The 26,276-nt window shown below is 51.4% G+C and overlaps 9 protein-coding genes across 9 annotated transcripts; 7 read left to right on the top strand and 2 right to left on the bottom strand.

Annotated features, from left to right (window-relative positions):
- Window positions 1-826: 826 nt before the first annotated feature.
- Window positions 827-2,245, top strand: YALI1_E12962g (uncharacterized protein; the record flags this gene model as incomplete). The annotated part of the gene is made up of 1 exon (XM_503773.3): window positions 827-2,245. One exon carries the CDS (start codon window positions 827-829, stop codon window positions 2,243-2,245), a length of 1,419 nt encoding a protein of 472 aa, XP_503773.3.
- A 144-nt stretch (window positions 2,246-2,389) lies between these two features.
- On the bottom strand, window positions 2,390-3,379 carry YALI1_E12987g (uncharacterized protein; the record flags this gene model as incomplete). Its single annotated transcript, XM_503774.3, has 1 exon — window positions 2,390-3,379. One exon carries the CDS (start codon window positions 3,377-3,379, stop codon window positions 2,390-2,392), a length of 990 nt encoding a protein of 329 aa, XP_503774.1.
- A 527-nt stretch (window positions 3,380-3,906) lies between these two features.
- YALI1_E13011g (uncharacterized protein) lies at window positions 3,907-5,685 on the bottom strand (the record flags this gene model as incomplete). The annotated part of the gene is made up of 1 exon (XM_503775.3): window positions 3,907-5,685. The coding sequence occupies one exon, from the start codon at window positions 5,683-5,685 to the stop codon at window positions 3,907-3,909; it is 1,779 nt and encodes a 592-aa protein (XP_503775.3).
- Window positions 5,686-7,991: 2,306 nt separating this feature from the next.
- Window positions 7,992-8,537, top strand: YALI1_E13034g (uncharacterized protein; the record flags this gene model as incomplete). Its single annotated transcript, XM_503776.2, has 1 exon — window positions 7,992-8,537. One exon carries the CDS (start codon window positions 7,992-7,994, stop codon window positions 8,535-8,537), a length of 546 nt encoding a protein of 181 aa, XP_503776.2.
- A 4,247-nt stretch (window positions 8,538-12,784) lies between these two features.
- On the top strand, window positions 12,785-14,113 carry YALI1_E13082g (uncharacterized protein; the record flags this gene model as incomplete). The annotated part of the gene is made up of 1 exon (XM_503777.3): window positions 12,785-14,113. One exon carries the CDS (start codon window positions 12,785-12,787, stop codon window positions 14,111-14,113), a length of 1,329 nt encoding a protein of 442 aa, XP_503777.3.
- Window positions 14,114-14,323: 210 nt separating this feature from the next.
- On the top strand, window positions 14,324-14,630 carry YALI1_E13097g (uncharacterized protein; the record flags this gene model as incomplete). Its single annotated transcript, XM_068282968.1, has 2 exons — window positions 14,324-14,423; window positions 14,473-14,630. 2 exons carry the CDS (start codon window positions 14,324-14,326, stop codon window positions 14,628-14,630), a joined length of 258 nt encoding a protein of 85 aa, XP_068139069.1.
- A 3,181-nt stretch (window positions 14,631-17,811) lies between these two features.
- Window positions 17,812-19,512, top strand: YALI1_E13132g (uncharacterized protein; the record flags this gene model as incomplete). The annotated part of the gene is made up of 1 exon (XM_503778.3): window positions 17,812-19,512. One exon carries the CDS (start codon window positions 17,812-17,814, stop codon window positions 19,510-19,512), a length of 1,701 nt encoding a protein of 566 aa, XP_503778.1.
- A 168-nt stretch (window positions 19,513-19,680) lies between these two features.
- YALI1_E13150t (uncharacterized protein) lies at window positions 19,681-21,825 on the top strand (the record flags this gene model as incomplete). Its single annotated transcript, XM_068282969.1, has 1 exon — window positions 19,681-21,825. One exon carries the CDS (start codon window positions 19,681-19,683, stop codon window positions 21,823-21,825), a length of 2,145 nt encoding a protein of 714 aa, XP_068139070.1.
- Window positions 21,826-21,887: 62 nt separating this feature from the next.
- YALI1_E13173t (uncharacterized protein) lies at window positions 21,888-25,730 on the top strand (the record flags this gene model as incomplete). The annotated part of the gene is made up of 1 exon (XM_068282970.1): window positions 21,888-25,730. One exon carries the CDS (start codon window positions 21,888-21,890, stop codon window positions 25,728-25,730), a length of 3,843 nt encoding a protein of 1,280 aa, XP_068139071.1.
- Window positions 25,731-26,276: the final 546 nt, after the last annotated feature.

Here is a 26,276-nt window from a genome sequence, read left to right on the forward strand (position 1 = left end):
TGAGATTACAAGTGCGGCACGCTCTATATATGTACTTTTTGGATGTCACATTTTCGTCTTTAGAAACTGGGTGCTTTTGCCGCTCATATGGATTGGACAGAACTTAAGACAGGGGCTTGGTTAGTCCCTGGTAGATAGTAGGTCTATGGACGACATTCCAACCAGGGTAGCAGAGTTGCACTAAGTCGTTTTTACTACAGAATGTGAAGGGCGTATGAGAGACATGAATGACTACTACTTGTTGTAGGTCATATTGATTGCCAGCTGTATCCTCTTAGACGATCACGAGCACCTGATTCGGTTTGAGATACTCAAGATGAGATGTGAGACCGATGATCCATGAGTACTGATAATCATGGGTGATGTATGTAAGTAATAGGGAATACTCATGCAATAACCTAGGTGCCGATATGGGGGTTTCAAGAGGTCAATTGACAGTATAATGAGTTTTCTGTTGGTCATTTTTGTACGTTACAGGTATCTTATAGTCGTTTTATGTGCTCTATAAGCGGATATCATGGAGGATCTTTGTTTAACCACAATACTTACTTTAGTTGGAATGTGAAGAGCTTATGGAAGAACTTTTAGTTGAAGATTCACTTACAAACGAGGACTTCATACCTATTCAAAAGCTTACCAAATCTGTTGAAATTGAAAAGTCATATTTAATGCCCCCATATTGGCCGTCCACACTGCTATCTTTCACGTAGCGTCAGGAACACGCCTTTTATACTGACCCCTGCTCCAACACCCTCCAATATAAAGTTCCAATCACAGTGCAGAAGGCGGAACAAAATATCAGTCTCCGATTCACAACCATTCAACCATGAGAGAAATCATCACGCTGTCGTTTGGCCAGACCGCCGGCCATATCAACGCCGACTACTTCAATTCGCAGGAGCACTACTTTCCTCTCGCCACCAAATCGACCTCAGACCCTACTGTGCGGTTTCGACGAGGAGTGGCTACCGACAGCAGAACTGAGACTTACAACCCCCGTCTGTTGACGTGGGAGCTCAAAGGTGGGTATGGAGCTTTCCAGGCATTCAACCAATTCTATACAGAGGGCGACAAGAGCCAGCCGCAGGTGTGGAACGAAGGAGAGATCAAGGAGATCAAGGAGCAGCCTGTGGACAAGAACGAGTACCAAAAGGCACTTGATCTGGGCAGGGAAAACGCCTCCCAGCTCAATACAGATACCACCAAGCGATGGACCGACTACAATCGACTGTTCCATCACCCCAAAACCCGCCACCAGCTCGACAACTGGCTGTTTGACCCTGACACTGCTCCCCAAGGTATCCATAGAGGAGGCGATCAAAAGTGGACGGGCTTTGACGTGGGTGTCAACGAATGGGAACATGTGCTCAATTCTGATAAGGAGTATCTCGACTCGACTCTGCGGTCATGGGTTGAAGAATGCGACTCGTTGGGAGGCCTTAACGTCGTGGTAGACGACTCAGCCTGGGCAGGAGTGGCTGCCAAGATCCTGGCAAACTACAGAGACGACTTTGACGCCAAGGGAACGGTGGTCACATGGTCTGTGGAGGCCAAGCCCGAAAAGAAGACCCGAGAGACACAGAAGAATGCCATTCAAACCACTGTGGCTCTGTCGCAGGTTTCGTCCATCTACATTCCCGTGTCTTTCCCTACAAAAACACCCATTGATGCTGATTTCGACCCTACCAGTCCCTGGCATCAGGCAGCTCTCTTTGGCTTGTCAGTTTATGAGCCTGTTCAGCTTATGGCCACCCAGAGAACCGGAGGCTTGTCGTTGGACGCTATGGCTGCTTTGCTGGACACCACTGGGGAGAGAAACATTGTTTCCGAGGTAGGAGGCACTCTCACTGATGTTGATGGCGACAAATCAACCGTTCAGTATGACTCCAGGCTGTTCCAGGAGCTCTTCTTGCCCTCCAGAATCCCCCCAAAGACCCCCCATGTCTTTTCTGATCTCAGCATTGCCCGATTGGAGGATCAGGATGACGATGCCAACAGCTACCGGTTGAACCAACCCATGCCCGAGGTTTCTTCTCAGCCCGAATTCACTAAACAGTTTGTCAGCTCCAAGACCCGTCTGGCCGTAACCACCAAGCCCCGACGAACTCTTCTGGACATGGCCAAGTTTGTGTCTGTGTACGAACGAGGAGACGAGCGTGAGGAGATGAAGCAGGAGCTCGGCGACATGGCTTCCAAGTACGAGCATGGATGGGAAGAGGAAAGTGATGACGATGATGACTACTAAGTAATGAAATAGCTGTATATAATACAAGCAGTCACATCCATGTATTTGATAGAAAGGGAAGGTGTATTGGTTAGGGATCCACGATCTATTAAATGGTTAATCTAGTTATAGCATATTATAGCCACTTCATCATGGAAACATGTGCTACTTCTCTTCAGTTGTCTCCTTTGCTTCCAAGTCTTTCTTGAACTGCGCGATATCAGAAATGCCAGTAGCCGAGCCTCCACAGAGAACAACAACAACGTTAGAATCAGGTTTCAAATCAACCAGATCCTTTAGAGCAGGCAGAACAGCGAGGGAAGCTCCACAGGCGGGTTCCACGATGATCTGCTTGGTCTCAGCGTACTCCACCAGAGCTGATACTGCGTCGTCATCTGAAACGACTGCAGACACAGTAGGGTATGTCTGGGCGTTTTCAAACGTCTTGTCAGCGACTCGAACGGCTCCCAGAGAAGTGGCAATTGACGTAATTCCAGGTAGAGTGACCTGCTCGCCCTTCTGTAGACTCCGGCTCAGAGCATCAGCACCGTTTGTTTCCACTACAATCACGGGGCAGTTGAGCTTGTGTCGTTTAAGGCCCTCGACTACTCCGTTGAACAGTCCTCCGCCTCCCACGCTGCACACGACGGCGTCTGGGGTGATTCCCTGCTTGATGATTTCGTCGATGAGAGTCGAGTTTCCCTTCCACACCGCTGGAGCGTCAAAGGGATGGCAGTAGATTGGCGTTTTTCCCGTCTTTTCGAGCCGCGGCATCTCTTCCTTTTGCAGAAAGTCGTTGGCTTCTGACCAGTGTTTTCCGTGCACAATCACTTCTGCTCCTGCAGCTCTCAGTTTCTCCACCATTCGAGGTTTAGTCGATTCCGGCACAACCACCGTGCACGCGACACCATTGAGTCGCGAGGTGACTGCTGCGGCGAGCCCTGCGTTGCCTCCAGAGCTGGAACACACGTGGAGAGTGTCTAGAGAAGCCTGGGGGTCTGAGTCCAGCGCATCGGAGATGACCTGGGTCATGCCTCGGGATTTGAACGACCCTGAGGGCTGCAAGTTCTCCATTTTCAGGTACACGTTGCACCCGACCTGGTGCGAGAAGATGTCGTTCTTCAGCAGCGGTGTTTCAATGTAGCCTGGTCGCATTGTGTTGTGAACAAGTGCAAGTAGACGTTGCGGATAAGATCAGACTTTCATAGATATGCACTACTCAAGTGGTACTTGTAGTATGTAAGACCATTGGAATACGGATTGCCTCGATGGATGATACCTGAGAGATTTACATGGGGTTTGAAGAGTAGTTACACAAAAAGATAATGCTGAATCGATGGGAACTTGGTCGCTCGGTACTGTACCCCTTTTTTCGTTGTCAATAGACCTACTTTGCGTCAGCCATAATGATTGATCTACTGGTCTGGTCTGCATACTCACACCCCCAAATGCATACCAAGATATCGCTAGACGCACATTGTATACAAGTCATGTGCTGGCTGAGCGCTATAAAAGGGTGATACATACCAACCGTCTTACATGTCTCTGTATGAGTAGTTGTACTTGCAACTGGTTACAAACACTTGTACGGTATACTGGTATGTACAGTATGTACATACTTGATGGTACCTTGGTAATTCAGCTCTATTGGTTATCCAATAATTAAATATATTAAGAATCTACTACAATCGATGACCGGGAACACATGCAAAAATAACGGTGAAACAGGCGGTGACAATTACGACCCAGAGCATGACCCAGGAGGACCGGATCAGCAACAGTCGTCGCACAAACGGCTCCTTGATTCGAACCCGTTTGGTCAGACTGGACTCGGAAAAGCCCAGCACTGCCTGGATGGGGTCCAGAGAAAAAAGCCCGGCAATCACCAGATACCATCCAATGGCAAACGGCAAGAGCACCCAGACCCGCTCTGTTCGCGAGTAATTGAGAAAGATGAGACAAAAGCCGGTCCACACGGCGCCAAACACCGCCACTAGACCAGCCACCATTCTCACCAGCGCTCCCAGAGGCACCAGGTTGCCTAGTGCTTTGGTGGCAAGGAAGCCGGGGAACACCTCTCGTTCGAGAATCTGGAAAACGTATTCTCGACACTCGTCAAACACCTCGGGGTCGTCTCGTCCCTGCTGTTCGATGGCGGTCCGGACTGACTCCATGAGAGGTGCGGGCAGGGCCAGTTCACGTTCTGCTCCAGGCATGAAATATGTGACGAGGATCTGCTGTGACGACTCTCGGATCCGTTCTCGGGTGATGAAATTGGGCGAGTTGACGTCGCTCATGACGCCGTGCTCGTTTCTCTTGGGGAAGAGCTTCTCGATGATTTCGAGGGTCAGAGGCTGCGACGACGCTCGTGAGTCCACGCCAATGGGGCCACGGGGCTGCGGCAGCGTCTGGGGCAACGCATTGAGTTGTGTTTGTAGCGGAGATGCAGGTTGGGTGCCCAGAAGAGGCGAGTTAGCGTTGGGCGATTGCGGCAGGATCTGCGACAGTTGCGAGTTTCTGCGGGTCGCCAGATTGGGACCTGTGGGCTGCGGTTGTTGTGGCAGCGCAGACTGGGGCTGTGGCGTTTGTGGTTGCTGTTGTGGTTGCTCGCCAGAGTTGTCTGGAGAAGGGAACTGCAGCTGGGATTGGAGAGTCGGACCAATCTGCGACTGCGACACGTTGGACATGGACAGGTTGGTCTGCTCCTCGTCGTACAGCTGCTGCAGCGACGGTTGTGCCTGGGCAGCCAGGCCCAGTGATGCACGTGACGACTTGCGGTTCAGTGAGAGGCGTGAAGAGCCCTGCAGTGAGTGGGTCATGGATGCTCGAGACCCCGGACGGACCATGCCGTGTTCTTCGCCCGCGTCCTCCTCGTCAATCGGGCTTGCGGCGGCACTCTGGAACAGGTTGGAAGATGCATTGGACAGGTGTGATGCCCGTTTTTCCTCGAGGTTCATCATGAACCGCTCGCTTCGGTTACTGGGCGCATGGTCGTCGCTGATTTGCGACTCCCGAACATGCATGGCGCCCAGCAGGGCACTGAGACGCGAGGCTGCGGACGAGTCATGGTCGCTCAGCAGGTTTTCGCCCCGCAGGTACTCGGACAGACGATGCGAGTCGCCGTCCTCCAGCAGATTGTGGTCGTGGATAAGTGTCTCCAGTAGGATGGATGATTCACGAGATTGCTCGGCAAGGCCCTGCCCGGTGATGTTGCTGATGCTGAGGTTTGTGTGTTCGCTGGCGAGGATTGACTGGCGCAGACCGCGGATGTAGTGGCGGCACAGCGACAGGTGCTGGACGACATCCAGCCAAAAGTCCAGGTAGTCCACGCCTCGGTGCTGGTCCCGCGTGTAGACGTAGAACGACCACAGGTCGACTGGCGCGAGCGATTTTCGGTTGAGCACCTCGAACAGCGTCGGCAGCCGTTTGCGCTCGTCCTGCGGGAGTCGAGTGAGGCTCATTGTGGAGATGTGTGTCTTGGGTCGTGTCTTCTCCTGGAAATCGCGTTATGACGGTCAGATGTTGGCTCGGTCTTTGGTCGTGCGGTGTTGAGCAGTGGTGGGAATGTGTGTCCGTGTTTGGACCGGTGATGTCGATGACGACTTGTAGTGCTGTACCACTCTGCTCGCACACCTGTTGTTGGTGGTCCGTGACGTTTTTTCAACTGGTGTCACACGTTGGTCGGGTGAAATGCTGGCTGGTGAGTTGTAACTTTATTTTTACGAGACTGGAAATAAAAAGAGCTTAAGCAAAGTAAAAATAGGGGGCAGGATGAGACACCGGGGCGGAAGAGTGAGACAGTGGTGAGAGCGAGAGAGACGAGAGTTGGTATGGAAGAGACGCTAGTGTCCATTTATTTGTCGCCGAACGCTCATATTTGCGCTGCCAGCCTCTTTAGAGCTACACGTCCAAACAGTGTCCAGTACAGTGTACCTGTGAATGACATTCGCAAGTAGGATAAATACAGCGCCCAACTCTCTTGTTTACTTTAGTCCCAAAGCAGATTGACGTCATGTTACTGGAGGAGACGGAGATAATTATGCGAGTAACGGAGGGAAAAATGAGCATCTGAGGCGGCTCTAAAGTTGCTACGGGGACCATGTTGTGATATGTCATTTAACGGCTCCTTTTTGCCTCTCTATCCCGTTTCGTGGTCCATACAAGTACCACCCCAATATCCAACACCTGACGCGGCTGGGACCCCAGAACTCAAACCTGCATACCACCACACTAATAGACTCCGGAATGTGCGCCTGACGAAAAGCGTGTTTGGCCATAGACGAGAGGTCCATGAAACATGTCTGCAGATGGCGGTTTCGGCCATGTATCAGGAGGAGAGACCACAAGAGGCTCCAGAATCGAAGCCGTGGTCATTGCGGCGGTTGCGCTCCAGATCTGTGACCATTGTAGTCCTGGCAGTACGGTACTTGTAATGGTTGCATGTACTCGTACTCGTAGGGCCCACTACACTGTATGCTATTTTCGTCACACCTATTTATGGATCTGCCGAGGACGAGAAACGAACGACCAACGACGAACGAACGAAAAATTGACAAACGAAAAATGGACAAGCGAAAAGTGGATATGGGCTGCTTATATAAGCCGGAATCCCACACAATTCCCTTATAGGACTTGGATAAACACGGCCATTTAATATCTGGTGCCCGAAGTGGGTCATATGGGGCTGGGACTACAGTATCAAGGGGCTGGTGATAATATTTTTAGACGTCGACATTTTGAGTGTGGAGGTTTGAACGGAGATCTGTTTGAAGAAGTTGTAGTGTACAAGTACATAGTGTACAAGTAGAGACAGCAGTTGTTCACGTCAAGAGATGTTGAAAGATTACATTTGTACAATGTGTGTGATTCAGGAGATTGAGGAGTCTTTGGCCTCTTTATGGTGCTCCTACTTGTAACTATACTGGAACTCCTGAAGCCCACTCTGAGTTATGCATCGTTTGACTCTTCTGGTGTGCGATACTACAGCACAGGTAGGTACAAGGGGAAGAGTTGTTGTTATTATATGGGAACCAGGCTGGCGATCGGGTTATTATTTGCTGGTTTTGTGGCATACTGTAGTTTCAAGGCTTGGTGGACTGGGTGGTTGCGGAGGTATCGTTAGACAATCTACAATATGTAGTGTAGTTAAGTTAGTTGATATCTTGAGGGATTTGTCATAACGAGTGCAGTAGTTGTAAGTAGTACGCAAGTAAGGCGGCTAGAATTAACAGGAAAGTTGTTATAATCGGTTTTTCCAATTATCCTCGACTATAACTAATCTCTTTCACTTATTATCTTACAGTAGTATCCACCTTCTCACCTACATCGTCAAAATACATAACGCCAGTGCTTGTATAATCAATGATGGTGAAACGGTACCTCATTCTAAACGGCTCGTGTTTTTCATAATTTCGAGATTTTAAACATACAATTCAAATCCTTACCGTGTTGTTATTTGTATCTTCAACTTCAATTTTCTATAATACCGATATTACCCCTTTTGAATCTCTTCTCCACCCCTTCTGGCCCCCCCACCCCCCTCCTCCAAAAAGCTGCTTACTAACAACTCTATTTTATGCATGCCTTTTCCACACTCCAGGGTCGCACGATCCTGGCCATGAGCACCTCAGCATCATCACACTATCGCTAGCAACCGCACACAGAACGACATCGAACAGCATCTCACACAAACACAACCCCTCTGCATCATCATACACATAAACATCCATCCGTCCCCCTCACCACATTCACAATACCGTCGATATCGATGCCCAACTACTACCTTGCTGACGACACAAAGTACACCCGTCCTTCGACGTCGGCCATGTCCAACCTCACAGAGTTGTGTGGGCTCAAGGGCCTGGCGGACTCGATGGCGCGGTTCGACCCCGTGACCGGCGAAAAAAACAAGCTGCGAAAGTCGTACAAAAACCAACTGCTAGATCTCACGGGCAAGTTTGACATTCCGTCCCAGCCATCACTGGTTCGAATCATCCGAGACCCCGTTCTGGCAGAGACCGGAGGCAAGTCGCTGTCTGTGTTCGATCGAGATTTGCTGTCACGTGGTCTGGACTTTGACGCCACTCCCAGCACGGGCATTCCCGGATTCAACCCGGCCATGCTGGGTATGCCTGGTCCTGGGAAGCCCGGAATTGGTCCCCAGGTCGGAGGCAACAGACTACTGTCGGTGCGAAAGAGCTACAACACGGAGTCAGCAAGGGAGAGTAGTAACAACGAAGAGACCCCGATGGCGAGACGCAAGCGAAAGGGAGACGATGATACCGACGGAGAGAGACGGCGCAAGAGAAAGTGAGATTAGTACAGTTGAGGGCGTATTGTGGGGTCTACTGAGACCTCGCCATGTGACTGAGGCTGTACAAACGTGCTGATAGTGCGACAGTTCGGGGTGCCTGTTACTGGTACCTCTGGCTAAGTAGAAGCGGCGAAGGTGGTTAAGCACTGTAAAAGAGCCAACCAAGTGTGACCACACTGGGAGCTGAATGGCATGAAGGCACACTACAGTTGGAGTTACACCGTCAGCTGGTCGATGTACTCTTCATCGAACCACTCTTCTACGATTATTTATATACACAGTGTTCCTACTGTTTCTAGAATACATTTTGTTCATAGGTGTATGAAGGCAAGCCAGATGTACAAGTCGACCCTGCATGAATGGAAGGCCGGGAGAAGTCATAAGGAAGAGACACTTGCAGTTGGACGAGGTTGTAGGCGATGTATACTTTTAGTTGGATCTATAGGTAACCAGCGGGTACAGTAGATGTGATGTTTATGAAGTGGGAACTATATATAGATGCAGTCTTGTATAATAGATGCGATCCCTATTGACTTTATCATGATATACAGTAGTTACATAGTCGTATTGTAGATGACTGTATGGACTTGTAGCAAACAAACAGATCTAAGTTGTAGAGCTACTTGTGACAGTTACTATACTGAGACCATCTGTCATCCTAAGGATTCGTTTGGAAGCTGTTTCCAACTGAAAAATTCTTGGTTTAATCCCTCGTATAGCTCAGTTCTCCATCTCACTAGTATACGAGAGATTGGCCGACGGGATCGTACTCATTGACCAGTGTAACAGTGGGTGTAACCTGGATAATGCCTCGGTCTGAGACCCGGTCTAACAAATGCTTCTAACCGTACTTGTAGCAACTACTCGGTGTCTTTTCGGGGAAGACAGACTACGAGTCTGTGCAGACAGACCTACATCACAGTTGTTTCCATTGGCCGGATTTTAACGGAGCGGCTATGGCAACGTTGTGGGTCTCTTGTGCCGTCTTTGCTGCTTCAGCGACGGTGTTCCTGCCGAGCACGACGATCGCGGTCTTCCTGTGACGTCACCAAGTCGGTTTCATGGTGGCTCTAGTTTTTCGCTTTGCTCTCTTTCCTCCGCTGGAGGTTGAGTTCCGGTCGGCTCCGGGTCGGCTCGAATAGGTACTGGTAGGACTGTGTAGACAGACTTAGTTTGGGCTTACTTTTGGCAACGGTTCTCGCTTAAACAACGCGGCTTGCACTTGGCCTAGCTATACCAAGGAGCAACTCGTATAGGGGGGGCTCGGAAATGGACATGTTCTGTACATGCGACGGTGTTGCCCGCTTGTTGAGACGACCCCCATCCCAGCACTTGTCCGCAACAGGGCCTGTGACGTCAGTTAAGTCCGGTGAGTAGGTTTTTGGACCGCGCTAAATGGCCATCTCCGTTTTTCATTGTCGCTTCTTTTCACACTTTTTTTCACACTTTTTTTTTTTTTTTCTCAACGCCAATTTACGTCATTAAGTCTAGACCTCCAGTTAGCCTTCTTGGTCAGCCTGGGGAAACCATGCCGCACCACACGGACGTCCGTGACCAGCGGTCATGGGACACAAGTTACAAGGTAGTCGTTTCAGCTAAGCGTAAAGACTGGCTTGCAAACAATGCCCCGGATGTGCGTCATGAGCCGTGTCTTTCTCAAGTGACTTGGGGATATTTTATTATCTGGAGCTGGCGCGAACCCCACCCCCCTTCATATTAGCTTACAGGCACGATATTACTCCCGAAAATTCCCTCATATCTGGTCGGGATAAATATGAAGAGAGAGAAAGGCACTAAACCAAAGACAGTACATACTTGTCCAAGCGGCCGGCAGCTGTCAAGGAGCTCCCACTACCCTATTTAATCCGGCGTGCCTCGACGTGCTTGCCCGGGCCGTAGTCACTGTGCTTTTTTTGCTCAAGTTTTTCCGAATTCTGCATGGTTCAACGGGTTTGGGTCTTGTTGGAGCCACTGGGCGTGCGCTGTGCGCTAGTCTGGTGCCCACAGCGTTATGGGGTTAGCACACCGTTCAAGTATATGCCATGTAATTAGGCGATATTCTTCGGATAAATGGACAGGCGGATAAACGGATAAAAACGGATAAACCAAGCACATACAGGCGCGGCATGGGCAGCACCGCACAAGATCCACATCCAGCCCCACATGACAAACGCCGAGGCCCATTGCATACATTCCGGATTAATAGTTTAGGCTACAGTCTACTGCAGAGTGCGAAGAAAAAAACAAAGTGTGGATGCCTTTTTTGGGTTCACACTGACGTAGGTTTGTCCCAGACCCAACTCTGCTAGAGGTCTTTGTTAGCCGACGAGAACAGCATAATTACCGGGGAAAACAGGATGGGTCCAAAACGGGCTGGAGAAGAGGTGAGGAGGTGGAAGCAACGGGAAAATGTTCTGGGGGACGTAAGCAGTTGATTCGCGTTTCCGGCGTGTCCGTGCGCCGTCTCGTCACCATTCTGGCTCTCTCCACCTCGGCCCCCACCAGCTGGTTCCCCAAGCATCTTCCCCAATCCACGTGAGCTAAATCGCGGAGAAAAAAAAGTCTGAATCCAAACTGTGCATTAACTCTAATGCAATGTTGTGTGTTGTGGTCCCGAGACTGGGGGTGTATATATCGTGGACCTTGCCCTCGATTCGGTCTGCATCCTTTCTCCCCCACCGCATCCCCATTCCCCGTATTTTTTGGCCCTCTGCGCACAAAAATACAGCCCCCACTCGCAACACAAAGACGATTTCCGCACACATTCACATTCTACACATCCATCTTCCATCATGACCGACACATCCTACGTTAACACCATCCACGAGGGAAACAACAAGGCACGCGACCTGGTGAAGAAGCACAAGGTGCTGGTGGTTGGTGTCTCTTGGGCCGCTGGCTTTGCCGAGATTGTCGCCGACGCCAAGAAGGCATACCCTGACACCTTTGTGGTGGAGTTTGACAAGCTGGACAATGCTCTTGACAAGCTGGAGCTGCAAAAGTCCTTCCGAAACATCACGGACCACTGCGTGACCCCCGACATTTTTGTCAATGGCAAGGACTTGGGCACCTCCGAGGAGATTTTCGAGCTGCAGCGAGCCGGAAAGCTCTCTGAAACCATCAAGAAGGCCCTGGTCTAAGCGGTCCAAGCGCACTTGACCAGACCATTAAGCATGAAACCACCCCCCAAAAAAGAAACGCATGATTCAGAGTGAATCATGGACGATTGACGACGAGAGATTGTACATTACCATCTGTAATAGACCCATACTGACTGAATAAATGATGATTACCCATTAGAAGGCCTATGGCCATTGTACAGTACAAGTAATATACAAGCACCGGTACTCTGGCTCAACACCCCTCAGGAACGGCATTTCGTTCAGCAGACTCACTTCAACAGACTCACTTCCCCACCAATTACCCCAACATATTACCCCATTCTTCAGCACTCCATGTTTCTTGTTTGACAGCGGCCATTTTTCTCTTGACTTTGCGCCCATATCCAATCGATGACTCTTATCTCATGCTTTGTTGACGGGTTTGACTTTGGTTTTCGTATTGAGGGAAAATCGCAATGTGAAAGAAGCGACCGCTACAGAAACGGGAAACGAAAAACGAAAAGCACCTCCGTCTGCAGAAGGACGTTTAGAAGCAGGGAGACATGTGGCGGTGGCAGATAAGACAGAGGGGGGAGCTCGATGGAGGCTGCGGACGAGCTGTTACAGTTACTCGTGATTCGGCCCATCAAAATATATTTTTTCTCGACCCCACTCTAATTACCCCGCCACATCCATCTCAGTTACCATCTCTGGGGTTGTCTCTGGGGTATCTCCAAGCTTAGCCTTAAGTACACAAACACTGCGAGTTGGTCTCTTTTCGTCCTTCTTCGTTGTGCTTTCTTTTTCCACTCAAATTACCCGGCTCACGGACTTATCGGGGATATGTGGGTACCGCTAAAGTAGCCTAATAAAACCTTGTGAGTAACCCTGATTCACATTACTGTGTTAATGTTCACGCTACGGAAGGAGCCGGAAAGGACAGGTTATGAGTGGGTTGGTTGTGTAGTCAGCAATTCCCACAAAAGAGCAAAAGTCAGACGTCTGTCGTGATTAGCAGCGCTACTTTGCTGTGCTTGGTCGTAGTACCACAACTTTGCTCCTCTGCAGTTTTAACTATACCCATACTGATATGCCCACTCGTAGTTGAAAACCACACTATGTACTGATCAGAATTTAGTTACACCCATGCCACCAAAACTGCCGGGCTTTTACTACGATGAAGAGCGCAAAAAGTACTTCAAGATAGTAAAGACGGGCCAGGCGACATCTGCATCGCAGGATTACTCGATTTCGGCGGTGGAAAACACCAAACGGCAAAAGACCAGAGAACGGAAATTTCACAGAACGGAGCAACGACATGTTCGAAAACCCACAGCTCCTAAAATCGACAAGATTGTGCTTCCAAAACACTCGGTCCACGTGACCAGTCGCGACACGTTCCATACCCAGCTCCAGCGGTATCTGCATTGTCGAGAAATGGGTACTTTACAGCCTGGCTTTCAGAGCCGTCTTGAGTCTCGGGCTTTGGGATCGTTGATTCGGGTCACAGACGTGGAACAGGTGGGCCAGGTGAGTGGACGAGACGACGTGACCGCCATTGCTTTGGACGAGGAGAATGGAGATGTATTTACTGGCAGAGCCTCGGGGATCGTCAATGCTGTTCGTCGAGGCAGCTCTTTGATTCGAGAGTCGTATATCAGACGCATTCCCGACAATGGCACCATAGGCACGGTTATTGGCATCAACTACAATCCACGCACCCGGTTCCTATGGTCTCTATCTCAAGGTATGCATTCTGTGCTTTGTGGAGGGATATCTGAAGACACTTACAACGACTCCCTGTTCTACGATTTGCACAGCATGACCAGGCTGCAGCTGTGGGACGACAAGTGTGTGTTTTCATGTGCACAGAGCCCCGAAGGAGATATTCTTCTGGGTCTCAACAGCCAGATACAGACGTTTACAGGTACTGCTGGGTTGCATCGTCTCCATGCCATTGATATGAAGAGTGACGCAACTTCTGTGTGTTATGAGCAAGAGCAGGTGGTTTTTGCCGGCTGCCGAGACGGAAATCTACGTCAGATTGATCTCCGTGAAGATCGCAAAGGCAAGCGGGTCAGGAGTCCGTTTCGAATCTCCTCTCCCGTGACCAATATTGGAGCACAGGGCAATTTTGTGGCTTGTACGGGTTTGCAAGGGGTTGTCACTGTGTTTGACCGGCGGATAGAGAAGCAGTCTTTATGGACGGCCTCTTACAAGAACGACTGTACGTTCCGACATGGTTTTGCTCTTGATCCTAGTGGACGTCTGATGATGGTGGCTAATGACGATCAGACAGTCCAGCTGTTTAATCTGGCTGGAGGAGAGGAGAACTGGGGTGGATCTGCCGCCAACCTTGTGAGCTCGGTCAACGGACACCGGTTTGCTGACAATCTGGCCTGCATCCGATGGACTGAAGGCGGCGTTGTGGCCGGTGGAGGAACTAATTTATATTTTATGAGCGACCGCTCGTAAGCTAATGTACTTATTCGACAAGGTCTTACGTATGAGAGTGGGCTGGGCGGCACGGTGACTGTAGAGTGACTTCTGAAGCTACAAAACACAGCAGAAACCGGATTTAGGGTGGGTGTGACCATGGACCAGAGAACTAACCAGTAGCTACTGTTTGAAAGACTTGCTGGTGTCTGTGCGCCGCTACCATAGCGAGTAAGATGCCGCTTGTGAATGAAATGGATCAACATCAGTTGGATCACCCCTTCTGACCGAATCTCCCGATATGATTTCGGCTATCGGGAAATTTCATCCCATTCTGACCACAGTCAGAGTCTAACTAAACGCGCAGGGTTAGTTGAACTATAATGAGACAAGTGGAGAACCAAGTGAGTGCATATTCAGCAATACTGTATGGACAAGTCTAGAGCTGTCTCTCATGGTATCTTTGACGACCCCATCCCGTCTATATACCGGTGCTATCGATAATCCCGCCCTCCATATTCCACCAACCACCATTTTTTCATACCATCCTAACTAGCCAGCCCATCTCCATCCGCTGATTGGCCCAGTAGCTAGCCCCAACTACAGGTAGCTACAGGCACCGTATCGATACAGCCTAAGGACTGGTCACACTACAAGTCCAGTATGAGTGCAGTACTTGTATATTGTACAAAACATTCGTAACAAATCTCCTATTAATATCCCCGACCCCTGAACAGCGACGAATGGCAAGTTCCGTATTGACCCTGTTTGAAGCTGGTGATAATAAAGCTGTACAGTCACGCTGCATGAAAAAATAAATCATACAGCGTGCCAAGTGTAACTCGTACCAATACGGTAAGCGAAAGATGTTCGTCGGTACCAATACCACTGAAAGTACAGTCATGACAGCCTGGTCCATTCGTGTGTGATTATGTAATCGGAAACCTTATTGTGCGGGCCTCAGATCAACGTTTGCTGTGGCATGTATTTGCTGGATTATACGAGCTGGAGCAAATAGTGGGGGCGGGTAGAGAGGGGAGGGGCTATGACAAGTTACAACCAATCTCCTAGGCAACATATTGAAGCTAAAGCGGGTGCCTCATCTTGGCTGTGTCTGTCTACCCTGGATAGACATGTCTTGGATCAACAAGTGTGTGTGTGTGTGTGGGCCACTCTCTGGTCTGTTGGTTGTTATGTTGCAGGAGTGGCCAAAGTTTAGCCACAGCCTGTAAAATACACTTTGGGCCCACCCCGGTCACATCGGGCGCCACGGTAGCCACGAGCAGCGCCCGGACGAGCAAAAACGTCGGAGAAAAAAGATAGCGTGGGCACTGGTCCGTGGCTGCTGGAATCTGCCGCGAAGAGATGGACAAGACAAATTTTGGAGTCAGCTGGATATCTTGCATGAGGCATGCATCTCCTGTTATCGCAACACCTTATTTTAGAGTGCATGTGAATAAGCCCGCCAACCAACACAAAGCGGTTGGGATAAATTAGGCTCCGTCAACGCCAAGGATTTCTGTTGTCACGGTTACTTATTGCGAGGACGGCGGTGAGACGAAAATGATGGCCGAGAGATGTAAGATGTGGTAAACGGGCGGCGCACGGTCGTGTGACGGCTCAGTGTAGCTGTTGTCGGTGTGTTGCTGTTGCTGTTTATGACGTCATCTATCCATTGCCTTGTTGTGGACTTGTTGTACATGTGTGGCGGATCAAGAATATGGCCTAAATTGCCGAGATTGCCCCAATCTTGCGGGCCAAAAATTGCCCCATAAACTGCAGCTGGCGTGGAAATTGCGAAAATTGCGCCTCAGGTCCGTTGGCTCCCTTTCCAGCCGCAGGGGTGGATGAAATATGCAGTTTGTCACTGAGGTTGCAAATAGGCTTCTTTAGCAAGTGAGACGGGGACGGGGGCGACGACGGGGTTTGTGGCGGTAGTTTGGCGGATATGGGGGCATGGTTGTGGTCGCGTTGGAGCGCTGATTCCGGATCACTTTTCAGAATCGGAAAAAGGCCACTATTGGCCGCCGTAGAAGTCCCCTCCACACTGACCTGTCCATATACACCTCCCAATCAGCCCGCACAACTCTAACATGTCTTGCGCTTAATGAAGACCCCAATTGACATCCACCACGTATGTGTATGTTTCACTGTCGTCTGGCGGAGGGTGTAAGGGCCTCTGAGGCCCGGGTTTGCAGCTGCCGGGTCGAGAAAGGACACGTGTAGCCCAGGTAGCCCGTGTAGCCCGCGTGGGTCCCCTTCGTTATGCCCACGGCGCTCCCCAGCCCGCTGTAGTAACCTCTTTGCCCTTTGCCCGTGGTCCTAGACTCAGAGAAGCTACTGCACATCCCCGATCCGACCCTTTGCAGAACTTTGCATCTTTTGGCAGGTTGGGTTTGAGTAACCATCCAGAGCGAGACTACTGTAGACTGAGAGAGACTGCGAGACAGAAGGAGAAAGAGACCCATGTTCCATAGACTGAGTGTGGGGCTATCGATGGAGAGGTTGGAGACCCGGAGCGCGATTGGGGCAGCCAAAGAAGACCGCGAAACAAGCCAACAAGCGCCCCAGGTCTCCTCCCTGACAGCCTGCGGTAGACTCCAGCACTCTGGTTTGTGCTGTTCCGCCTCATGCGTTATTTGCCAACAGAGTCGAGGCTAGGGCTCAAATATATTTTAAACCTAATACCCCCTAATATCCAGAGAGGGGAGGAGGTGAGGTGACAGTCGCGGGCTGATTGCGAGGATCCGGGCTCGGAAAACAGCAGAGATCAGCTCGCCCGGTCTCCAGCACCACAACCATACCGCTTTTGCCCTTATCCTTCGCCCGCATGGCCCACCGCCAACCAGTCTTTGCTCGCCGTGTGAGGTGAGGGCTGCAGACCTTGTGCTTATTTATATCTACCGAATTTAAACCCACGGGCTTAGCTAGAAACTTGACCACATCTTCTTGTATTGCCTCATTCAAAACCGACCTCTTGTAGACCTTCGGACCACATTGAGGGCCTTTATGGTGAGTATCACAGCGACGACAGAGCCCACACACAGCACTCCTGCCAGCAGCGAAAACAGCCCACAAAACCCCCCGCCAGGAGCCGGTTCACACCCGGTCTCTGTCACTCAACAACTGAACCTGGTTGCGCCACAGCTCCAGAGCCACCAAGCCGGAAACTGCCATGACCGCGACTCCATACGGACTACACATAGCCCACACACACAGCCGGGCCCTTTCCGCACCGCCACGTGCCCCTGATGGACCAGCTGCGGTGGTTGTCTTGGACGTCCTGTGCTGCACCAGTCTTCAATTTCAAGCGGTTCACACCTCGGCCTTGGTTTTTGGTAGTTAATGGTTGGAGCTAGCTACAGGGTTACAGACATTGATTGATCAAGAGCAAATTGCGGGATGATGTGTTGACGTTGCGTTTACGTGGCGACCACAGAGCGTCTGTGACGAGCCCGACCCACGGCGACATCCGATCCACACTTGCGTTTTTAGTTGCCCCGTGTTACACTTACCACCACCCACAAGGTCCAGTTCTTTCACCTACAGTTTCACTACTTTGACCCAAGAGAAAGATGATCCCCTTGTGTGTGTGTGTAAGCTCCTACTGCACTCCCAACACCTTACTAACGTTAGACTTTTTGCCATCCCTAATCGCGGGGTAAAACACATTGCCTAATTCGGAATAATCTTATTTGCCACTTTTGATCCAGACCTCCTACCAAAACCCCCTTCACATGCACGCCTCCTCTCTATCCGTGGGGTCTATTTCGACCGCCGAGGAGCCTCACACCCCCAAGCAGGCTTGGAACCTGCCCGGCTACGCCACCCACGACTCCCGCTTCATGCTGGGAGGCTACGACGACCTGGTGGGTGACGTGTCGCGGCTAAATCTTGCTCCCTCCCAAAACGGAAACATGCCCATGTCCCAAAACGGAAAGATGAACATGTCTCAAAACGGACACCCTAACCTCCCCGTCAGCCACAACCACAGCCAGCATCACCGTACCCACTCGGGAGCAGGCGGATCGCCCATTTTCGGCAAGTCTGTCTTTGTGGAAAACGAAGACAAATTCCCTATTCTTGTCCGGCGTCCCTCCTCTGCCGTTTCCCCGCCCTTGGAAGAGACCTTCCAGCAGCAGCACCACAATCATCATGGCAATCACGGCAGCTACAATGGCAACGGATCTCCACCCATGCACCAGCCCCTGACTCCTCCTTACGAGAAGGCCGGTGGCAAGTTCAATTGTTCGACCGCTGCAAACAACAACAACTCCCACTCTGTCATGCAGGCCATTCCTGCCTCTCCGCTAACCCCCAATTTGCATACTAATCTGTCTCCTACGTTTGTGGGCAGCAACAACCACTACCGACGAGCGTCCCAGCCCGCTAGCAGTTGCATTCCTCCGGCATTCACCCCTGAGCGAAGCCCCAACGGCACTGCGTCGTCTGGAGTACAGACCCCCTCCACCACCTCGTCCAAGATCTCCTCCATTGATCTCAACAACTGCGACATTTTTGCGCTGTGCAAGGACCAGCACGGGTGCCGGTACTTGCAGCGCAAGCTCGAGGAGGAGCCGTACTACCTGAATCTGATTTTTGAGCAGACCCACAGCCATGTGGTAGAGCTCATGACAGATCCCTTTGGCAATTACCTGTGCCAAAAGTTGCTGGAAAACTGCTCTGTGGCACAGACCACCGTGCTGATCCGAACGGCTGCTCCCTCCCTTGTCCAGGTGGCGCTCAACCAGCACGGCACTCGAGCGCTACAGAAGATGATTGACTACGTCACCAACGACGAGCAAATTGAAATCATTGTGCAGGCCCTCGAGCGAAACGTGGTACGGCTCATCCAGGACCTCAACGGTAACCACGTGATCCAAAAGTGTCTGAACCGGCTCAACTCGTGCGATACCAACTTCATCTACCGAGCCGTGTCGCAGAATCTGGTGGTAGTCGCTACACACAGACACGGCTGCTGCGTGCTGCAGCGGTGCGTTGACTACGCGGACGTATTGCAACGAGAAATGCTCATTGGTGTTATCACAAAACACGCTCTGCAGCTCGTGTGCGACCCGTTCGGCAACTACGTGACTCAGTACGTGCTAGGCGAGCAGGTGATCCGCCAGTTTGTCGGCCACGTTGTCGCGCTGTCGATGCAAAAGTTTTCGTCCAACGTGATTGAAAAGTCGCTCAAGGTGGCGTCCTACGAGCTTCGAGCGGTTCTGATTGCCGAGATCTGCGCCTCGCCCCTGTTGCCTAAGCTGCTGAGCGACTGCTATGGCAACTACGTGGTCCAGACCGCCTTGGACACCGCCAACCAGTACACCCGGGCACAGCTCATTGATCGTATCCGGCCCGTGCTGCCCATGATCCGTCAGACCCCTTACGGACGACGCATCCAGGCCAAGGTCGACGCCCGAGTATTTTATTATTAGTGTATTATAAGTGTAAGATATATGTATATTAGCAGTGGCCTGTAGGTGAAGGTTTTCCGTCGTAGCTATAAGTATAGAGACTATGTTTACAGAGACGAAGCTCAGGGCCAGTACTTATACTAAACAGAGCTATTTATTAATCGAGCGCGACCAGAAAAAACGTTCACCATGGAAACAGCGCAAGCCCAAGCTTCGGCGGGTAACTCCTTGGGCGCTCCGAACCCCCCACCTCCTGATTTATCGCGAGGTGATGGAGCCACCTCAACCGAAACCCCCAACCAAACCGACATTGAAAAAATCCAAAAAAACGACAAAAACGATGAAAACAACAAAAAAAACGACAAAAACGACAAAAACGACAAAAAAAACGACAACAATATCACCCTCAACGCCTGGAAGAGCAAGGCCGAAGTCAAGGCTCTCCTGACATCGAACCCCTCCACACTCAAATTCAACCTCAACAAGGAGCGAATTTCGGAGCCCCTTGCGGCGCCGAATGGTAGGCATACCTCCGGCCGTTTCAACGTGTCCTATGTAGCCAGCAAGGAAAACTTCTTCCGAAGAGCTCTTGACCGCTCCGCCACCCCTGATTGGAATCTTCCTATCTCCATGTTCCTCGAGCACCTCGATAACGCCGCTGAAGTCGACGAGAAGGACACCATCAGTGTCCTCGAGGGCGTCATCGAAAAGTTCGACGAGATCAAGGGTCAGGTTGGTCTGGCGGAGTTTGACCTGTCCAGGCACAACCTAGACATCGTCCCCCACCTGATCGACCAGATTAACTTAGAACAGGACCCTGAAGACTGCTACCAAGTGGGAAATGGTTGGCACTACCTGACGTCGGACGCCCTCACTGACCCCCACGAACAACGAATGGCTGTCATTCTGGAGACAGTTAGTCTCATTGTTGAGGCCAATACTCAAGATTATCGCATCATGAGGAAGGGCTCGGCTAACCCTGCTGGACGAAGAGTACTTTACTACTTCAACCTACCCTCGTACATGAAGATGGAGCGTCAGACGGAGGATGCTTTCAAGATCCACCTCAACGCTATTCTCAACCAGTTCGACGTAGACATTGATCAGGCCATTCCAGGTTCCTCCCTCTTGAGTGGCACCCTTCTGATGACCTCTGCCAACCATCAGAACATCTCGGGTCCTGTGATCGCAGTTCGTGCTCTCCTAGGCTCCACCCTGCCCCAGACCATCCCCGACTTCTTCGTCAACCTGGATCCCACCAAGGCTAGGCTTACCGGCTCAAAGTTGATCAAGATGCACTTCGCCAACGGCGATAACATCTGTGTTAAGTGCAAGAGCACTAAGCACATCCGGGAGGCCTGCCCCGAGAAAGACATGGTCACTCCCAAGATCTTCCGCACCCGCGCTCACCAGGGTACCCTCCCACAGAGAGGTAAAGCCCTTGCTTCCATCCATGCCCCATCCACCGTGGAGCCCCCGGTCCAAACTCGCAAGTTCCACCACACGCCTGCTACTCACCAGTGGGAGACCGTCGGCACTAAGTCCCCTAGACATAGACGGACTCGAGACACGTCCCCCCAACCCACCGGTCAGAAGCCCCTCCGATCTTACTACAACTTTGAAGTCTTGAGCGACAAAACCGGAGAGGACACACCCGAAGAGACCGAGCAAACTAACCAGCTGCCCTCTACGAACCAGCAGCATGGAACTCAGAATCTACCCATCAACATCCCCGCCTCCGAGGAAGACACAGTTCCCGACGACCAGGAAACGGAACAGGCTGACGTATCCATGAACGGCTTTGACACCCAGCCTGACGCACTTGCTCACCCTGAAGTAGCCCCTGATGTCACCCAGTTTCTTCCCCCCGCTACCCCGCTTAACACCGAGGCCACCAACAACGGCCTTCCCCACGACCACACCAGTCCCAACACGACCAACCAAACACAACCCCCCCCCGGAAGTATCCACGAGGGCCGACCCCGAGGAGGGCACACCACCTCCAGTTTCTCTGGCGAGCCCTCTCACACCACGCTCGGCAAGAAGCACATTGCGGTCTTCCAGACCGCCTCGAGCGAGGTTCCGGTGCAAATCCTGAACCCGGACAGGTCGGAGAACAGACTCTGCTGGCTGCCTTCTCAGGAGGTAGCAAAGTTCATTGACGGGAGGTGCCCGACATTCCTGTCTACATGCCACTTCAAAGTTTTCCACGACGGTGCGACACTCAGCTCGGTAGACGAGATTGTAGAACCCCCGAACAGTCCCCCGAACCCCCCTAGGGTGACCACTCTCCATGAGGTGGACACAATGCTCCGACCGGGGCAGAACCAGTAAGCATGTCTTTCACCTCTACTACCACCCCTTCTAAAGCCCCATGTAAGAGCACCCAGGCCAAAATGAAATCTCCGAATGTTAAAGTCATCACGGCTAACATCGGCGGTTTTAAGATGGCGGAAGCGCTTAACCGATTACCCGACACCATTGTAAACATTATTCGAACTACTCACTACCCCGATCTCGTCCTTCTTCAAGAGACGAACTGGGTGGACTCCTCCCTACAAACCGCTCAACAAATCATTTCAAACTCGCCCTACCCGGGGGGCAGACACTACACCCTCCTCGGCTCCACAGCTGGTGTTTCTAATAGAAGCGTCGGCGTGGGGCTAGTCTATTCCGACAACGTCACCATCACAAACTTTACAACAGTTTTTGAATACTTCCCAGCCCTAGACAACAGACTGTGTTTGGCCGACGTGCACATCAAAGGCACCGACAGACACCTATCGCTGATCAACGTATACGCACCAAACGAGCAGGGAGCCTCCCCCTTCACTAACCGGCAGTTCTACCAGTCACTAGACGACTATCTACGCCTCCATCCCTGCCAATACCCCCTGATAGCGGCAGGCGATTGGAACGCGGTCGCCTCCAACGACGGCAGGATTGGCGAAAAAGTGACGACTCACCTTAAGGACTTCTTAGCTAACTGGGACTTACTAGACACCTACACTCTAATCAGCAAACACAGAAAAGGCCTCTACACTCACACCAACAACAGCCGCGGAGCTGGCAGGCGCCTGGATCAGCTGCACATCTCTTCGACACTCTCACAGTGGATCAAATCCACACAACTGGTAACCAACAAGCAGGGTCACAACATCACGAAGTCCTCTCACCACGCGGTCCAATTCGTCTTTAACTTTGGCAACCTCACCCAGCGACAAGACAGAGGCCCAGGCACCTGGAGGATGCCCTGGTGGGTTTTTGATACAGAGTACATTGCTTGGCTCAAGTTCCACGTCAAATCCATTCTGAAGCGATATGGTCCTTTGAAGCCCAGCCTGAAGCTGCAATGCCTGAAAGAAAACATTAAGGTCACCATCCAACAGGAAGCCAAAAACCGCGCACTTCGAGATTCCAACCACCCAGACAACAGACGCCGCGAGGCCCTCATGGCAACAGCCTCAGACTGGCAAGCCTACCCAGCTAACGAGCCATACCCGATGCTCCATGCTCGGGTCGAACAATCCAAGCAACAGATGGAGATCCACTCCCTACGGAACCACCAAGGCCGAGTGAAGACCGACACCTCCTCTCTCTGCGACATCTCAGCTCGATACTTTGACAACATCTTCGACAGAGCTGCCGATATCAACGACACCGACGACAGCGCCTTTTTAGACCTCTTCCCCGAAGAAACCCGGAGGGTGAATACAGCTAACCCAAGCCTGGACTCGTCTTTTACCAAGGAGGAGATCTTCGATACCATCAAGGCGTCTACGCACAACAGCGCGCCAGGGCCAGACGGCATCCCGTACAGGTTCTACCGCGACTGCTGGGATGAGCTGGGGGACTTGATGACGGACGTCTACAACGAAGCTGGAGCCGACTCGCCCATCAGCACCGAACGCAACACCGCTATCATCAAACTACTGTACAAGTCGGGAGATCAGGCCGACATCTCCAACTACAGGCCTATTTCTTTGATCAACACAGAGGTGAAGATCTACACACAGCTCATTAACAAAGCCATCCAGAACATTCTTCCGGACAGCATTCACGGCGCCCAAAACGGTTTCGTACCGGGTCGACACATCACTAACAATCTCGACACCATGGATCATTTTTGCAACGCCTACTCCCAGCTGAACATGGGTTGGGTCGTAGGATCACTGGACTTCCGGAAAGCCTACGACACTATCAGCCAGAGTTGGGTGATAAAGACGCTTCGAAATGTGGGTGTCTCGGAACTGATGATCAACCGTATCCTAGCTGTACAACAGAACGCAGTAACGAGAATCAACATCAGAGGTGTCCTATCTCGCCCAGTCCGCATCAAGATCGGAGTGAGACAAGGATGCCCTCTCTCTCCAACCCTCTTCATCATCGCAGTAGACGCACTTGTGCGTCGTCTGGACCGAGAGATGTTTGGACTGGCCCCAGGCCTGCCACTATCCCACCACCACACCACTGGGCACAGGCCGCCACAACCCCCTACTCACCCGGAGGCAGTGGCAGCTGGACACATGAAGGTGTCGGCTTTCGCGGACGACATAGCGGTGTTCCTCAACAACATCCAGGACGTGGCCACGGTTGGTAGAGTGCTCTGCCTCTTCCAACGGGTCTCAGGCCTCACACTAAACCCGTCAAAGACGGTGCTTCAGAAGATCGGCCCCCCCGATTGTTTTGTTCCACTAACCTTTATTGACGCAGAATGGCAGCGAACAATTGACGCCACCTGGCCAACCGACAACAACACACGACAGGCCCCGACGCTCCGGACATCTGACAACATTTTCCGGTACCTCGGAGTACACTTCGGAAATCGCGAAAGGTTGGACACGCACTACGCTCAGATCAAGGAGGACCTCAAGGAGTCGCTGCGACGCCTTTCACTATGGGGTCTCCCCTATTACAGCAAGGCGTGGATGATCAACATCTACTTCTTCTCGAAACTGAATTTCCTTGGACCCTACGTCAGCCAGATCGACAACACCTTCATCCGAGAGCTGAACGAACTAGCGTGCGACAAGATCAACAAATTATCACCCGACAAAACACGCAAAACCTTCAGCAATGGTTTCATCCAAACTCCGGTAGGCAGAGGAGGACTGAACCTGCGGGACATGGGACGTTTCATGGTGTGCCTGAAGGCCGCTCGGGCTTACAGGTTCTTCCATGGCTCATCGCCGGCCCTTTGGGACTGCACCTTCCAGTTCTACAGCAGAACTCACAGTCTCACACAGGAAAAGCCACACCAGCGCGTCGACTGCCGCTTTCCGACAGGCCAAGCTTGGGGCTACGCAGCCTCCCCCACCATGCGAGACGCAATCAGAGCTTCTTTCGAGCTCAACAAGCCCCTCACCGCGGAACATGCCAACCCTCGAGAAGATCACGAGCCCTCTACAACAGACACAGTTAATCACAGAATCTGGGAACGAAACCAGGTGAACGTGAGAGCAGCAGAATCTTTCCGGGAAGCACACGTCGACATCGCAGCCGCGAGACGATACCATCCGGTCAGAATGGTGTCCACAGCGGAAATCGACCACCTCCGGTGGAGCATGGGACCACTTACTCTAGAGAACTTCATGTTTCACAAGACCTCGTCTCCCGACTTGCCAAACTTCCCACACACACTTGCACGACCGAAGAAGTGGACTCAACGAAGCGACTACGGGGGCATCTCTGACGACATGGTCTGGCAGGAGGTAATGCATGACCTTCGAAAACACTACATCGCCGACGCCAACAAAGCACAAGTTCTTCACCTCATGCGGATATCTCGACTTCCGCTCGTGAAATGGAGATACCCTGACGACCACGTTTTCACCAAGAAGAATCCAGGATGCGGGCTCTGTGATAAGGCCATCATTCAGGATCTGCACGAGCATATCTTCTGCAAGTGCGAAGTTCTTCTTTCCATGTTGACCAGGATGAAGATTCCGTCAGTGGACTCTCTAAAGGACTGGATCTTTACCGAGTCGAAATGTGGAGTACTCCCCTCTTTCCCAGGGCATGTGAACAGTGACGCCCCCCGGAAACATCAACAAGTCAAGACACGCAAATATCTGCGGGAATTGGCTTATGGGATCTGGAAGATGGAGAGATCCCTCCGGTACTCAGGGGACGACGCCACCCTGGGACATGTCCAACAGGGTTTGCTTCAATTCCTGAAGGAAGCCCAGATGTGTTTCTACGATGGACAACCGCCAGCACTTCACGATGAGCGAGAGTAGACACAGTAGCAAGCGTAAAAGGCGGCCGAGGCCACCGAGAGAACAGCGTAGCAGGGCGCGTAGTCACCACAGGGGACGCAGAACCAAACCAATGACGAAGAAGAACCACAAGGAGAAGTTTTCAAAGGCAATGCAAATGAAGAGGGCAATGGAAGGATTGAGATTAGAGAACTGGAGACTGGAGTGGCGTTTTCCCGATGAACGAACAAACACGCGAAGCTATGTGGACCAACATACAACACGGACTGAACCAGGTTTTTTTATGATTTTTTTACTGGAAATAGGTACGTGCCAAGTTGGACCATGACACTAAACGTGTTTAATTAGTAATATTCGTGTAAGCGTACATTCATTTCAAAGGTTATTCTTTCACGGCAAAGTTATAATTAAATGAATGTATATGCAGAAAAAAAAAGAAAAAAAATACTAGTGTATCTACAGCGTGACACCCTCTGAGTGACGGTTCCGACACTGTAGCAGATGGCTGAAGATACAGCGACGCTGTAGAACGCCGGGAAAATGTCTCAAGAAAATTAATCGAGAAAG

The sequence above is a fragment of the Yarrowia lipolytica genome, chromosome 1E (genome assembly GCF_001761485.1).
Source record: "Yarrowia lipolytica chromosome 1E, complete sequence".
NCBI classification, from domain to species: domain Eukaryota; kingdom Fungi; phylum Ascomycota; class Dipodascomycetes; order Dipodascales; genus Yarrowia; species Yarrowia lipolytica.